Here is a 16,150-nt window from a genome sequence, read left to right on the forward strand (position 1 = left end):
TCCTTTAAAGCTTTTTACATCAATAATCAATAACCCTCTATATTGTACAACTAATTATGATTCACTAGATTTTAGATCTGTACTATATAATAGTATATAATTAAAAATACAATGGTAACCAACTGCAATCTATTGAACTAATTTTAGCGTCAAATTAAATTTCTCTTATGTTAATTTCAGAGCGTGTGATTATTGTCTACAGCGAAACTTGTCTATTAAAACCTTGGATTGAAAACAAAGATAAGTCTGTTATTCTCAAAAACTAATTTCCATATATTTTCATAACCTTCCACGTGATCATAAGCAGGTTTTGCGGGTCCGAGAAGTTAGGGCACTATGGGTGTCCAAAATCATATTTTAAGGTAGCGAAACTCGAAGGCTCTCGAAGCCTCAGCTCGGATCGCTAAATACTACAGTTCTATCAGACTAGGAGACGGTCGAGCTTTTCCATCGTTTAGGAATGAAAGTTAGAAGCTATGATTAGGCTCCAGTGACCCCTGTAGGGGACTAGTGATCGATGATATCTAATTAGCATTCCGACGCTTCAACTTTGAAGTTAGGCAATTGAACTCTTTTCACTCCAAGGCTGCATCGATGGTAGCTGGTAGCATCGATAAAATTTAATTGAATTATAGTATCTTGCAATTCTAGAATATGTTTCATTCATTCGTGATTCAAATATTTTAGTAACAAAAATCTTTCCTGTTTTAAAATTTTCCGCAAAAAGAAGTATTACACCATGCCGAGTATTACTCGACAGTGGAGCTTGTGGAACAAAATCAGTGTCGAGTGACACTGGACATTGGAGTGGAAAGGGTTAAAGGATGTCCGGATACCGGATAGCAGAATTCGGATTATAATCAAATCGTATTTAAAAAGACCAATGATAAGTGTGAAATTTATGGTTCACAGTTTTACTAGTTTATTCGACAGTTACATGATACTCCAAGTGAAGATCTGATTCGTTCGCGCAGAGGTTTCAAGCAACAGCTTCAACAACAAATATCCCTCAGGTGGGGCCTAGCCGGAAGCCAACGACTAATGAAAACATGGAACCCGTCGCAAACAGCTTGAAAGATCTGCGTTAGTCAGTGCGCAAAATAGAATAGAATAATATATATTTTTTTTCAATAATGTATGTTTAATATTGATTTTAAATTTATCCAGTAGAAGACGTGAAATTGTTTTTGAAATGATTTATTTAATTTTTGAAGGTTAACTTGGAGTAATCAGTATATTTTTTTTCCTTGTATTAACACTGTGTCTTTAAAATAATTTTGAGTGTTTGCGCACAAACAAACCATTATTATAGACACAATGAAAGGTAAAGTTATGTAGACGAATGAGTCAAAGATATGTTAACATCTATCGACACGAATAACATTACAGATTATTATAATAAACAAGTTTCGCTTACATAATTGGCAAACATTTCAATATATATAACATAGAAATATTTATTTCAATGTTATATATAAATTAAGTGTCATCTAATTCTATATCTAACGGTGCGTTTGACTAAGTTAACAAGTTCAGTGCGGAACACTTAGTTCACTTTAGAAATCGTTCAGTTAGTGCTGAATTCAAATAAGTCCCAACCTGTACTGTTTTTGAGGACATATGTTCTCCTTGCCTCACCTGCTAAATCCTCTATGATCCAGTTCTATCTTAACTCTTAATAACTTAGAGTTTCATTTGATACCAATCTTTTAAACCGAATGTTTACATTACTATTAGTTTTTTTTAAAGGTTGGCTGTACGTATTTTACTGTTGTATAATTTCATTTCAACAAAATTAAAAAAAAATCTATTCCTCTTCATCTAGACCCTCAAGCAAACACAGTAATATTAAAAAATCACTTTCGTAAATCAGGCTTCTAAGGGTTAAGGCCTTAGTACACAGTCATTGCCGATATGCTAGAGCGATTAGTAGATCTAATGTTATGTTTTAAAAGCTTGGGTAACAAAGAATAAATAAAGAAGGATAGATATATGGCAAATAAAATAGCCATAAAAACATTGTTTCCACATACTAATAGGATCAAAAATGTTAGAGAATATTTAAGTAAATACATAGACGCAAAAAGAGTCAGTTTAGCTAATGTATTTAATGGAATCAGGCGTTACCTTGAGGAAGTCCATCCTAAGTAAGAAAAGGACTAATCTTTAGCCACTTCCACACATGCAGTTGTAGCCACTCAACACTTGTTTCACCCCTCCACGGGGCATCTTCAGGAGATAAGTTACACCGATTAGTGCTCTGTGTGTTTGACTCTGTGTTTGGCACTAATCGTGTTGAGTGATTTGGCGGTGGCGGTTGTGTGATTCGCATTGTTTGCCGCATACGCATTTATCAGCGGGCTGACGGGTGGTGTACTTTGTTGCACGGCTACCACTGCGTGTGCGGAAGTGGCTAAATATTGGTCCTTTTCTTACTTAGCTGATGTAATTTGCACTGCTGCTTGAGTGGAATTTCAGATTGCAAGGGGAGCAGGTCACTTAACAAAAACCTCTTTTAAGCTGGACAAGCTCGAGGGTTCTCTGGGAAGCTTCAACTTGAACTGTTACATGCTACAATTTCACTGAATTATATAGCCGTCGAGCACTTAGATCACTAAATAAAACTAGCGAAGCCTCCATAACTAGGCTCAACTAACCTCATTAAAGTACCTTTAGCTTGGGTAGTACCTGTTACTCATCGATAGGTTACTTTTGGCAATAAGAGTCCGACACATCCAGTTTATTATTTAATAGAATCAGGCGTTACCTTGCGGAAGTCCAGCCTAAGTAAGAAAAGGACCAATATTTGGTCACTTCCGCGCGTGCAGTAGTAGTCGTGCAACAAAGTGCACCGCCCGCCAGCCCGCTGATAAATGCGTATGAGGAAAACAATGCGAATCACACAACTGCCACCGCCAAATCTCTCAATACGTGTTTCACCACTCCACGGGGCATCTTTAGGAGCTATGTTACACCGATTAGTGCCAAAAAAGTCATTCTGTGTTTGGTGTGCATTTATCAGCGGGCTGGCGTGCGGTGCACTTTGTTGCACGACTACTATTGCTTGCGCGGAAGAGGCTAAATATTGGTCATTTTTTTATCCAGTTTATTGTCGGTGCACATATAGAATGTCTACATAAGTAAAGATGTTTCGACTTAAAGCCGCAATGAACTTGTTAAACACTAGCGGTTCGCTAAATTGTGTGTAACATCTCTAGTTATAACTATGCTGTGTGAGCGAGCTACGAGTTGATTGAACACAATATCTTAATATCTTTTCACCGGATGAAGTAGACGGGTTCAGTTTGAAAATACCTAGGATCTTCTTTTCAGGCTTTAGACACCTATATGACAGAAAAAATTTGTCAACTGAATTGAAAAAGTATTGGTTTTTTTTTTGTAGTTATTATTCATCTGTTTCTTTTCTAAAGTGTAGTAAATGAATAAATAACAACGATACACTTCAACCAGAACAATGTTTTTTGTTCACAAAGTCTCTAAGGCCGAGTAATAAGACGAAAATATTAAAAAATTGCTATCAATCAACTAGCGCTACATTTGTTAACAACATAGTGTACGAGGATATGACCAGAGGTTCTTACCGCCGGGGCCGTGTGTGACGGTAACCGAAGGCTGCGGAGGTTGGATTTTGGGCTCCGACTTGCGGTTCACGAAGTACTGGGAGAGCAGCTTGTTGCGCAGCTGGTTGCCCTGCGAATATACCGAAAGTTGCCACTTCGGAAGACGCCGATAGATGGCGCTAGCAGTAGATTGCCCCCACGTTCGGGCACTGACAGATTTTATCAGGATTATTTAAGTAATAAGAATCGACGGGTACACGACATTCGTAGTAGCATCTGCAGACATTATTAAATGATAAAGATAAAACTCGTTATTTCAACCTTGGAACTTTTAATAGAACGCTTATAGATCGTCAACTTATTATTGTTTCTTTAATTTATTGTATTTGACTCTACTCTGTTTCGCAAAGTGGTTTAGTTTTGGAGAAGAGGCAGTAAAAAACTCCACATGCCCCCTCGATTAGCGTCACCGTACTTCAAATGGCAGAGCTTTTAAATTCTACTGCTCTTTCACGGGTCGTTACAATATTTATTTCAGATAAGCTTTATAAATTTCTTTGAAATATGTATTTCAAGGCATGGCGCGTCTGGCTAAATTTTACTTACTAATTTTTCTTCCACATTTTCTATTATATATGCACATATACTGCAATTTATTACTGACTGCGAAACTAAGACTTATTATTTACCTTTTCACCGTATTCAGGGTCCACAGCCATCATTTCCCGGAGCGTGCGTAAAACTTTCACGCATAACTTTTCTTCCTTCTCTTCCAAAAGTTTTTCCGTGTGACGTATTAATCTGTAACATATTTTTAATTTTAAAATCGAAGTACTTATAACAGAAAGTAACCAGTGATCAATAAACATGAATTTCGGATAATTAAAAATAAAGTCTAGTAGTATGGTATGGTATGGATGCAGCTACTGCGGTGGTCGTCACTTGGGCGCCGAGTGCAAGGAGAGACAAACCGGGAAACCCCCCGCCTGCCGGAACGCTACAAGGCGAAGGTGGACCGGTAGGACCACGAGGCGTTCGACAAGGACTGTCCTGTCCGGAGAAGATGGGATATAGTATGGGCATATTTCCAGAATTCTGGAATTTCCGGGGACACTATTCGGGTGACCAGTATTTTGAGGGTAGATTGGCATTAAAATCAACGAGGAGTCCACCAGTCTTATACACTGTGTATTAACGACCGCAATCAATACTTTTTGTCCATTTGCATTTTTTTGACACCCTGTATATATTTATTCTGCGACTGTGATGCATTTACAGCTCACTTTATTATTGTTTCTTCTATTATTTTCAGAATTTATTGATGATAATAAAAAAGTCCATGTTTTTACTTCATGGTATAAGTATATACTAGCTTCACCTACTCTGAAAACTCACTATACATTCAGTTTAGATAAGAGGTTACCAGGCGTTTTAATCATGGACTACTTTGAAAATGTATCTGGTTGCGGTCGACCCCTGCTGGTGTAAATATGAAGATTAGATCTCACTATACGGTTGCGACGGAATTACAACCACGAAATTATAGTAATAAAAAAATTGAGAATGGGTAATTTAATTTAATAAGTTAATTTTTGAAAAGGTAAATAATTTAGTTTTGATAGTGTTATAAGCAGATGACAAAAAAATAAAGATGGCCGATTAAAAGAGTGATTTCATCAAATATAACATTCGCTAAGTTTCTTAAAATATTATCTGTCTACATTTAAAGTCAAGCCAACATTTTAATTCTTCTCTATCGATTCACTATCGTTTTCTAATGGTCAAGTCCCGTCGAGACTCCTGTGTGGGTCATCCAGACCCGTGAGGGTCCGCCTGGATCATTTACGAAACTAAGGATTTAGATTGATGACGTCACCCACCTGGCTCACTAAGGATATTAAGGGTTTCGATTGATGAAGGAAACTTCAGGTTTAGATTGACGACGTCAGTAACCTAGATCACTTTGGAAACTAGGGGTTTGGATTGATGACGTCTGCCTCCAGGATCACTTTGGAAACTAGGGGTTTGGATTGATGTTGTCAGGCACCTGGATATAAATATGCCGCTGGTGTCCGGATGCGCCAGCTCGCCCGGACTGGTGAAGAGGCGGTGCGGCTTGTAGAGGATGTCTACGAGTAGCGACTGCTCGGCCTGCAGCAGCGGCCGCAGCTGTTCCTCCAGCAGCGACACGATCTCCTGCAGGCCCTCCATCACCGACCGGTCGCTCTGCAGATTCGACTGCCCACACGAAAAAACTACTTTAATTTTCAAAGTTTATAAGTAATCAGTTAAGTTTTCACAATATATGCCCTTTTCTTAAGAATAATGAATTGAACCAACTTAGCCATAAGGATTGGCAAGTTGAAGGAGCAGTGGTCAGACCACAACCTGAAGAGTTATGGTCGCTAGGGCCTTAATATTTGGGAATGGAGACTGCGGACCAGAAAGCCCAGCGTTGGGCGTCTAGCCACATTGTAGAATGACGATCTTAAAGGAAGGAGGCTGCTTCCTACCGGTCTTATATTTCATATCTACGGAGGAAGCCTATGTCCAGCAGTGAACATCGATTGTGATGATGACGAAGTTAATAAAAAACGCAATAAAATCGTACATACTAATTTGCAGTCTGTAAATGAATTGTGTACACTCAAAAGTGTACTGTTTAAGTCTATTAAGAATATTATTTGAAAATGACAATAAAATACATTTTGGTGTAAAGGACTTTCGTTAGATGATGATAGAATTTATGTGAATTATAATGTAAATAAGTGATTAAAAATGTTTAAATATCAAACTATCCCAAATACCAGCTTTGTTCCTGTGCGTGAACAAAGTACCATTAAAAAATTATTTACGGGTTTCAAGCATGTGCATATTTCACTGATATTATATGTGATAAATATACATGTTAGGTATAGACATTTATATACCCTGTATGATAATGAGGCACGGTACCAATACTGGTGTATTATGGTACGGTACCAAATAATGGATTTAAGCTTTTTAACCCAGCAAGGCCTAAATATTTGTTATAATAAAATTGATAAAAACGCAGAGAAAAAAATCAAATCTTAAATATAATAATCTTGCAACTAAAATGACTATGGTATGATTAAACCCACGTGTTCTGCAATATAACCTTATTAAGTTCAATATAAATAGGTTGTATGATATGTTTGCTGTCAAAGTAGTGAAGTTAAAAGTAAATAATTTTAAATAATCCACACTTATGACTAGTTCCCCTAAGTTTTACACAATTACGTTCAAAGCCCCCGCGTACATGAATTATTACAACACAATGATAACCATAGAATATTTCGGAAATATAACACATAGAAGCAAAAAATAAAACACGCCGTGAGACATTTAAAAAAAAAATTTGCCAACGTCAAATTGACAGGTAGAAACGTCACCGTGACAGTTCGGCACACAAACACACACACTCACATCACTCCGCGACGAATCTGTGCTGTCGGGCGGTTCCGGTGGTTCCTCCTTTCAGTTGAAATTATAAAATTACAATGTTACGGCAAATGAGCTAATGTATAATACTGAGATGATGATAGAAGTTTTAACAACGATGCACTACTACTAATTTTAAATTAATTAAATTGTTAATGTTTTCTTTAAAAACTGATCAATGCTGGTGTAGGTAAGAGGTCTGAGCCTAAGGTGCTGTCAATCATTTCAAATTAACACTTCACATTTAGAGTTTAAATACAACTAGCAAACTAATTTTAACGCTACCAAAACCGCTGTACCGCGCCTTAGGAAAACACGGCGTGGCGGGGGGGCCGAGATAAAAAGATCATTAATTATTACCGCGGACTGATGGGGAGGCTGTTACCTTCTCCCCTACTAATCACGCCGCGCGCATTCCTAAAGTTACGGTAGTACAGTACCAGGCAATAAATATTTCACATCGACCGTTATCTCTGTCGCACGAAATACAACGACTGACAAAACGTCAGATAGGTAGTGTGTGACAGAGATAGTGCTATACGAAGCCGATCGTCTCTTTCTAAAGGTCGATGTAAAATATTTATCGCCGGGTACTGTACTATACTATTTACAAATTTTAGCCTTCATTTAGATGAAGCAAGCTGCCAGAGCTGAAAGGGCTTACAATGTCCAACTCCATTTAATGTTCGGTAAGTATATATACAGTTAGTTTCTATTTACTACAAGACAAAGTATGAAATGTACTATATGTAGAAAGGAAGATCTGGCTAATTAGTGATGCTAAGTTGTTTTTGACTTATTCACGTTACCTGAGATGCCATCTTCTCCAGCTTCGAGGTCTTTGAAGCCTGCAGCCACTTGCTTGTCTGCCGCGACAGGGCGGCCGCTTTCTCAAACACTGTTTGTATCTTTGCCTCGAGCTCTAGCGGGATGGCAATACTTCGACTTTTTGCTAAACAGATAAAACTTAATATTTAGTAAGATAACATATATACCGGACCTACCGTTGTATATATCAATGTAAGACCTATATCATAATTTTTAATAATTGATATAAGTTACACCTATCGATTTAAAAACAACTCTAAGGATATACTATCTATACATATATATAAATCTATATACGCACTCACACACACACAATATCTCGCTTTACGTCATTTCGTTATGCGTTTTTTGGAGGTTGCATTGTTTTGGGTTTAAGTTGAATTTTTTATTAGTATTTTTTTTCTAAAAGATGGCAACACTTTAAATTCTAATTGCGCCATGCCATCAAAACTCGGAGATTTCCTTTATAACAAAAAATCCATTTCCTTTATAACTAAAAAAATGATGATAACGAAATAAGTTCCGACTTAGTAGTAGTGACTTAGTGATGTGCTCACCGACTTCGCTGAGCGTCCGTATGCACTTCTCCACGTTGAGCTTCTGCGGCGGTGAGAGCCACGGGCACTGGTAGATCCGGAACGTGGTCTGCAGCAACTTCACGAAGATCGACTGACGGGTCTGCAGACAGATGGCATCGTAACTATGTTTTCTTTGTCACCACTTATACGTCGAGTTTTTGTTTTCTCCGTGTTTTAATTATAAGATATACAGATATAATAATATAATATAAATAAGCCATTAAACTGGAATAAATAAATTGACTGTTTTATATACATTTATGTCATCATTACTTACTTTACGTAATGATTACGTCACGTTTATAGCTACTTAAAAAATCTGTGTTCTCTTATAAATAATCTCCTTTACTCATGTAATAATGTTGGCCTTCTCAGCCCTCCCCCCCTCAGGTGGCAATGCGTAGAACTCTTTCTTAATTGACCTTTATTCAGCGAAGGAAATATAACTACCAAATTTCAAGTTTCTAAATCTTATGATTACAGAGATATCGTGATAGGTCAGGACATAGGTGGAAATCTCCTATATATGGAAAGGTGTAGGTGGATCGAAGACAAGAGAAGTAGCTGGATGTGGACAGCGGTCAAGATCGGTCCTTTTCTCGATTTTTAGGGGAAGGCTTAAGCTTTGCAGATGCATAAGAAGAATACAGATAAAAAAATGGACGATTTAATAAGAATTTTAACTATCTAATTTTTAATTATATTTACTTTTAAATGGATATTATATTTATATGATCTATATCTGATATATATATACTTACGTCCATATGAATCCATTGAGAGCAATGTAAAAAAATTAATTAATCACAGTTTTAATTTTGTCTTCGTGTATTAATTTACATGAAATAAATAGAGAAAGTTAGTCGTTCTATACAAAGCCAGTAACTTAGCGGTTAAAAATATATTAACGGCAATCGTTTTATAAGAGTAGTTAATAAATTAAAATAAACAGTCAACTAAACTTTATTTTAAGGATATACATATTACCTGGGTAATGCGGTCATTTATTAGGATAAACACAATAATATTGTTAATAAAGCTTAGTTTGCATTTATTATTAAGTAGAACTTGTAGGATATTTGGAAAAGATAAGAAAACTAAAACCTGTGACATTTGAGAAATGGGGTGAAGGAGGATGAAAAGTGATGAAAATGACGAAAGAATAATGGACGAGTATGTAAGATCATGTGAAGTATGTTAGACGACCGAATGAATGAACTTAAGAAGACTGAAAGAGGAGTAAAGAAATAAAAAGAAGGTAGTTAAATAAGTAATTTAAAAATTGAAAGTTCCTTGTCCCTAAACGAGATAGAGGAGTACGAGAGGCCCCCTTATAATATAAAAAAACTAAGATACTTGAGCAAGTTATTTGATAATGAACTTTACGCGAAAGGGATAAGAGCTAAAATTCTTAGCTCACCTGTACCGTTGTACTTTGGTCACTGAAGGGTGAGTTGAAGAAGGTGCAGATGGTGTGCACCAGCACGTCCGTCACGTAGTCCACCCACGCGCGCTGCGTGCTGCCCGCCGACGACTTCTGCGTTGAGAACACGTTGTCGCTGGACGTGCCTGCGACGTAACCACAAATTACTTAATCTCTTTTATCTTAATTTTATCATGATTTATTTGTGAAGGCGAACGGGGGCATTTTCGGGTAATTTCAAAGATATCAAATAAAGTTTTTAATAAGACAAAATATTCTTTAATTCTACATCCAAAGAGTTTTTTTTTATGGCCCACGCTATTGAGAGCCTCTCGTACCCCCTAACTGGTGTGGGGCAGGGACTTTTGTTTTTATTTATTTAATTTTTCACAATCTTTTTTTATTTTCGCTCTCTTCATTTATGCATTCTATGTTCTTTCATTCGGTGTTCATTCCACATTTCTTCTTTCATTCTCTTTCGCTCTGTGACCTTCCATTCCTCTCTCATTATACAATAGTATTTTATTTCTGTTATTTACATACTTTTGTTTTACATTTATTTCACTTAAGCTGTATAATTCTATTTATTTACAATTTACTAAAAGTTGCTACCATTGTTACTTATTTTCTATTTACATTTTTATTAATATTATTTAGCTTTGGTTTTTTTGAGTTGCTTTTTTAATTATTTCTCTACAATAAGATAGGAAGTCATATTTTGTCAATTTTTCTTTGCCAATCCAATCCAAAGAGTTTATAAACTGTAAAAAATTACTCAGATATTTTTACTTAAAACACAGTAAGTGTACAAAAAATTATAGACTCAAATTTTGAGAAAAATCTACTAAAAGACCTGATTATTACTTCACCCTTATAAGCCTAAGGATGTCCACTGCTGCACATATGACTCCCACATAAATTTCTGGTTGGAAGTGTTCTGCAGCGAATTTAGATTACCTTAACAAAGTCGTTCGTGTCTTGTGGACCTTATGAGCGAACGGCAGAACTTCGAGGCCACTAGGGTGCCATGATTAGCTAAATTCATATAGATAAAAAAAAAATGTTATCCCTGTTAAAAATGTCTTAATTGTTGTTAGTATGTAAGTCTCTACTTGAAAAAGGGTCATGAAGTTAAGTCCACCACGCTGACCCACTTCAATTCAGGGCATGACACATATAGAGACAAAAAGTAAAGTAGTAAATGTGTGTTTGTGTACTAGAAATTACTTGCATTTTATCATAGATATTTCTTATGTAATACGCCGTAATATTCAGCAAATCGAATTATGTTTTTGAAAATTATTATGTGTTAATATTTAATGTAAATGAATCGATTACTAGGTATTGCGTAAGCACCGCTGTCGCCCTGCAGCAGCGCCTGCATGTCCTGCAGGAATGACCGCTCGAACAGATCCCACATGTAGTTGCTGGAGTAGATCTCCTTCATCTCCACCTCCGTGTCTATGTAGCAGTGGTTCAGGAAGCCCACGTACGCTTCTTTCACCTGCGTACAATTAATGCATTGTAAGTACTATCCACGATGTGGGCGATCGTGTAGGATCCGGATACTCCCTAAAATTACAAAGTAGTCCACGCTGGTGTACCGCACACACAACACTTCACGCTTCTACACTCGTAAAGTTGCCATCTTCGTGCGAACGTCATCGTGCAATTAGAATACGAGTATCCAGTAAATTTCAGACCTTTCTGTTTGGTGAACTCATCTCAAATGAAGCTGAATAAAACCCCCAGGCTTAACTTAATCAGAAACAATATAATACAAAATAATAATAATTAATAAAACAATAAAAAGTTATTAATTTCATAAAACAATAAAAATAAATTATACAAAAAATTACAAAGTTATCAGGTATATACTCATTGATTTGTTTTAAGCTTTTATTGGTGTTATTATTCCGAAATTATGGGAATTTAAAAAAAAAGATATTCATACAGGTGATTGGTTAAAGGTGTAAAGGCTTTATGTCCTTTTGTTGCAAATAAGCTATACATCACTCCTTTAAAGTTTTCGGACTTACTACCAATCAATATAATCATATTTACCAATCAGTATAAAAGAAATATGAATCGTTTATACTTATGAGGGGATTATTACCTTATTAGGTAAGTAATTACATTAGCAAATGCACTTACAATCCAGAACATGACAATAATGTAGTGGTGCCTAAACAGCCAATTGTACCAATACAAACCTACCAAAACTACCAAAATGATAACAATTCACATTTGGCAAACTTTTATAAACTTAGTTACCATCGCTGTTGTGCCTGTATATATATATTACAACCACTTACCAGTATTGTCATAAATGGTGACACAAAACATCGCCATGAAAACGGTTTCGGATTCCTTATTCTGAGGGTTTAGGACAGTTAAGTAATTTTGGAGGAGTCTTCACAAGAAAGAGAGAGAGAGAGACAACACTAGAGCTCCGGAGCCAGAGAATTAAACGTCGGAGGAGAACGGGCTTTGACGACGGTTTCGTGATGATTTGTCTAGAACCAGGACAGATTCGCGGTGGCGGGTGAATTCTGCTTGCGTCTTTATCACAGGTGAGGGCTGCATCTCTGCTCTACCTACAAGGCACTAGGCTACTGCTTTTGAAACTATAAGGACAACTTTAGGAAGTAAAGTCCAGTATAACGCTTTTGTTGCACTCTCAACTGAATGGTAGCCTATGTACAATTGCCCCACGAGACGAATAAAGGATCGGATTAGCTGACTATGCTTCCTTACGATGGGGTAGAAGGTGGTCATTGTCCTACCTCCGGTATGCAATCGGGGTGCGTGATCATGGCCACGATGTCATCGAGTGGCAGCAGGCTGTGGCACTTGATCTCCGTGTATACATTCTTGCCGAGCGTGCAGCACGTCAGCAGTTTCACCAGCTGGATATGGTACCTGTGTGAAGAACCTCTATGTTATTATGAATTGGTCATATATGCTTTTAGCTCATTTAGAAGTTTCCTAGAAGATTTATGATGATAGATATGAAGACTTATTCTTATGGCGAGAAATTACAAGAATGAAATCTATTTTTTAAACGTCGTTAAATATTTGATTGAATGAATGAAGAATGAAATGAATGATTCGTTTCTTAGTAAAAGCTTTAGAGGCAAATAAGTACGAGCTCTTAGCTCAATTGCTGTCAATTACATTAACTACAATTTAAAAGGTGTACGGTAGACCCTAGCCACTAATTAATATTTTTGATAATTATAAATACGTAATAAAATTCGGATTACAACGTATTAATTATTGTTAATTATCTGTATCTGCAGAATTTGTAGTGCCAGAAGTAACTGGCCAGTCATATTTAAAATTTTAAAGCTTTCTGCTGGCAAATGAGATAAACGTTAACAACTTTAAAGCTTTTCATTTATAAATAATCATTGTGTATGTTTGTACATTGAAAGCTGGTGCTTACAAAGAAACAGAATTAGTTCATTTTCCTATGTAAATACCATGTTTCAGCACTTGAGAAGCTACAGAAATAACCAGTTTGTCTTTTTCATACATATAGTTGTATGCACACTTAGAAAACAGGTTATTTTATTCCACCTAGATAGAATGCTTTTTTCATCTCAGCATACGCACCTTAAAGCTTCAGGCATCTCATTCGTCTGCTTATACTGACGCATCATTTGTATAAAGTAGTTGAATGACACCTTGTCGTTGTAGAACACAAGTACATCTTCCCCGGAGTTCACCATCTGGATGTTAAAACCGAATTTTAATTTAATTACAGAAGTCACTTTATATTTACTAAAAACAAATACTCAAGTGGTCAAATTACCACAAATGAGCGCAATGTTGTGTGGTTGGACTATGATTTTAGATCTACCTAACTGAACCTACTCGGAGACGACGTCGTCAGCGCAGGGACTCATCTCGTGACGGCCCTTCTGAGAAGTGTTCCCTTATCGGAAGTGAGCCCTAAACTTCCTCAAGCTTCAACGACTCTGAGGTGAACGATGGATCCACGTGGTATCGTATCATCCTGATAACACTGCGTAAGGAACTCCGGATGATCCTTAACTGCGAGATACCAAAGCACAGAGGGCGACCACCACCGGAGGGTTTTGAGTAGATAGGGGTCTCTCATAATCCTATCGTCCAATCCTAAAGTCGAGGGTATCTCGAATATTCAGAAGATTTCATCCCGAAACAAAAAAAAAATACGAAGCAACATATATCTTTTAATACCTACAATTTGAATGTAGCGACTAATTTTTTTTAAAGAATAACGTCTTTATTTATGTATCAAAGTTAGCTTGTAAATTAATATTTCGGATATAGATAAATTTAACCAGAGTATTCGTTTTGTGTTTAAAAAATATAATTTTTTAGAAACATGTTTAAATATCTCTTTTGTAATAGAACAGTCAACCAACACAGTCTGATGTTACTTCTCCTGATATCCGTGTTTTTTTTATTTACAACAAAATTACAGCTGTGACATCGACAGCGTTAGTATAATTATTTTGGATGAGGAATTTTAGAACAGACATATGGTGAGATTTCAACCTGAAATCACGAAAGTAGAGAGAAGTACGATTTAAGAAAGCTGATCCGACAACGGCTGGTTTGCATATGACTGAGAAGAAGATATGGTTGGTGGGAGTTGGTACTTCCGGCAGTTACCTCCTGCATGACGAGGTCCTGGCTGCGGCGGATGTGGTGGCCGGCGGCGCGCACGATGGTGCGCAGGAAGTGCAGGTAGGCGGGGCGGCGGCCGCGTGTCTCAATGCAGTGCACGAAGTGGGCGGCAACCTTCTCGTTGCCCTCGTGCGCGCAAAGCGCCGGGTTCTCCGAGAAGATCGCGCACACCGTCTGCGCTTCGCGGATCTGTACCCCAGTCCAATAAACATACATTTACCTAAACATTTTTATGTCAAAATATCAACCAGTATCAAGAATATAGTAAGTTACAACAGAAAAGTAAAATTATGTAATAATATATACAAAATATTGAATTTAGCAAATAGCTAAAATCTGTATCATACATCATTTCAGCCGTAAGAAGTGTAATATTGAGCGAAGGTCGGCCGTTGATTTCCACAAGGATCTGTTCAGGCTTTCAGCCTGTTTCCAGCGTCTATATACGGCCAAGACGTATATATATACACACACACACATATATATATATATATACATATATATATACACATATATATATATATATATATGTACGTCTTAGAGACCGGGTATTACTATATCTCTTTATCCTAAGTTTTTTTATGGCCCTGTATCGGGGCTTTTCGTTAAATCTCTGTAGGCTCCTGTCCATATACTTTTGTTCACAAAGTTAATATTTTTTTCAATTTTAGTTTTTATTTCGACTTTCATACTTCAAACTTTTCTTCATTCTTCCTTCACATATTGTATAATTTTCCAAATACCTTTCAAACCTCGCCTCTCATCCTTCTCTCCAATCCCCATTATATCACAGGTATAGTACAATTCGCTAATTTAGTTTTCTATGGTTTACTTGTGAATAACATTTTGATTGTCTCTTTTCTTGATTTTACTTCCTAATTTTATACATTTCTTTTATTATAATTGCGACTTGGTTTTTATAGTTTCAATCTTGCCTCACCTTTTTTATTTATTACTTCTTTTGTTTCTTATCTTTGTCACTTATAGTACAATAAGTAAATATATATATTGACATATTTCCAGCGGTAAATGTCCTATAGCTGGAATGATAATGATAAAGGAATAATACACAGTTAATGTACATACTCCAGCATTAAGGAACAGATCCAAGTGCTTATGCAGGATGGCCTGGTTCTGCTGGTTGCCGTGGCAGAATCGCTGCAGGAACTCGTGCGCTAGCGCCATCAGCTCATCCATGGCCGCATCGTCTTCGTCATGTGGTACCTGTGCAATCACAAAATTTATTTTTTTAGTACAGGATAGATTAAACCTCTTATTCACTAAGTTGAGACTACCACGTGTATAAATGTCATATAAGAAGAAAACTTAGCGGGACTAATTTGAAAGAATATAAAATGACATTTAATAAACATTAAAATACATGATTCCTAGGGTTCCTGAGGAAGTTGTTTAAAGTCATCTACAGTACATATAAAGTCATCTACCCGTAGCCCGAAAAATTACACATCTGAAGTGGCAGATGTGCTCTAGGTCGAAAGGATCTCAAGAGGAGATCAGGATCTAGATTGACGTAGGATCGCAACAAGTCGCTGAATGCGGGAAGCGTAAGACCGGTCGTGATGATCTTTGCGGGAGGC

At 36.8% G+C, this 16,150-nt stretch overlaps 1 protein-coding gene across 1 annotated transcript in view; it reads right to left on the reverse strand.

Annotated features, from left to right (window-relative positions):
* The window catches only part of Itpr (Inositol 1,4,5,-trisphosphate receptor), a 118,154-nt gene that overhangs the window by 21,665 nt on the left and 80,339 nt on the right, over positions 1-16,150 (reverse strand). The window contains exons 30-40 of the mRNA XM_068768679.1: positions 15,639-15,776; positions 14,538-14,741; positions 13,491-13,606; positions 12,659-12,794; positions 11,211-11,376; positions 9,870-10,018; positions 8,429-8,549; positions 7,853-7,995; positions 5,629-5,819; positions 4,271-4,382; positions 3,603-3,711 (exon numbers count right to left, since the gene is read on the reverse strand). Coding sequence (XP_068624780.1) covers positions 3,603-3,711; positions 4,271-4,382; positions 5,629-5,819; positions 7,853-7,995; positions 8,429-8,549; positions 9,870-10,018; positions 11,211-11,376; positions 12,659-12,794; positions 13,491-13,606; positions 14,538-14,741; positions 15,639-15,776 — 1,585 coding nt within the window. The remainder of the gene's footprint in view (positions 1-3,602; positions 3,712-4,270; positions 4,383-5,628; positions 5,820-7,852; positions 7,996-8,428; positions 8,550-9,869; positions 10,019-11,210; positions 11,377-12,658; positions 12,795-13,490; positions 13,607-14,537; positions 14,742-15,638; positions 15,777-16,150) is intronic.

This window comes from Battus philenor, unplaced genomic scaffold (genome assembly GCF_028537555.1).
Source record: "Battus philenor isolate CCGP_79_NKW_IND1 unplaced genomic scaffold, ilBatPhil1.0.hap1 SCAF_26, whole genome shotgun sequence".
In the NCBI taxonomy this organism is placed as follows: domain Eukaryota; kingdom Metazoa; phylum Arthropoda; class Insecta; order Lepidoptera; family Papilionidae; genus Battus; species Battus philenor.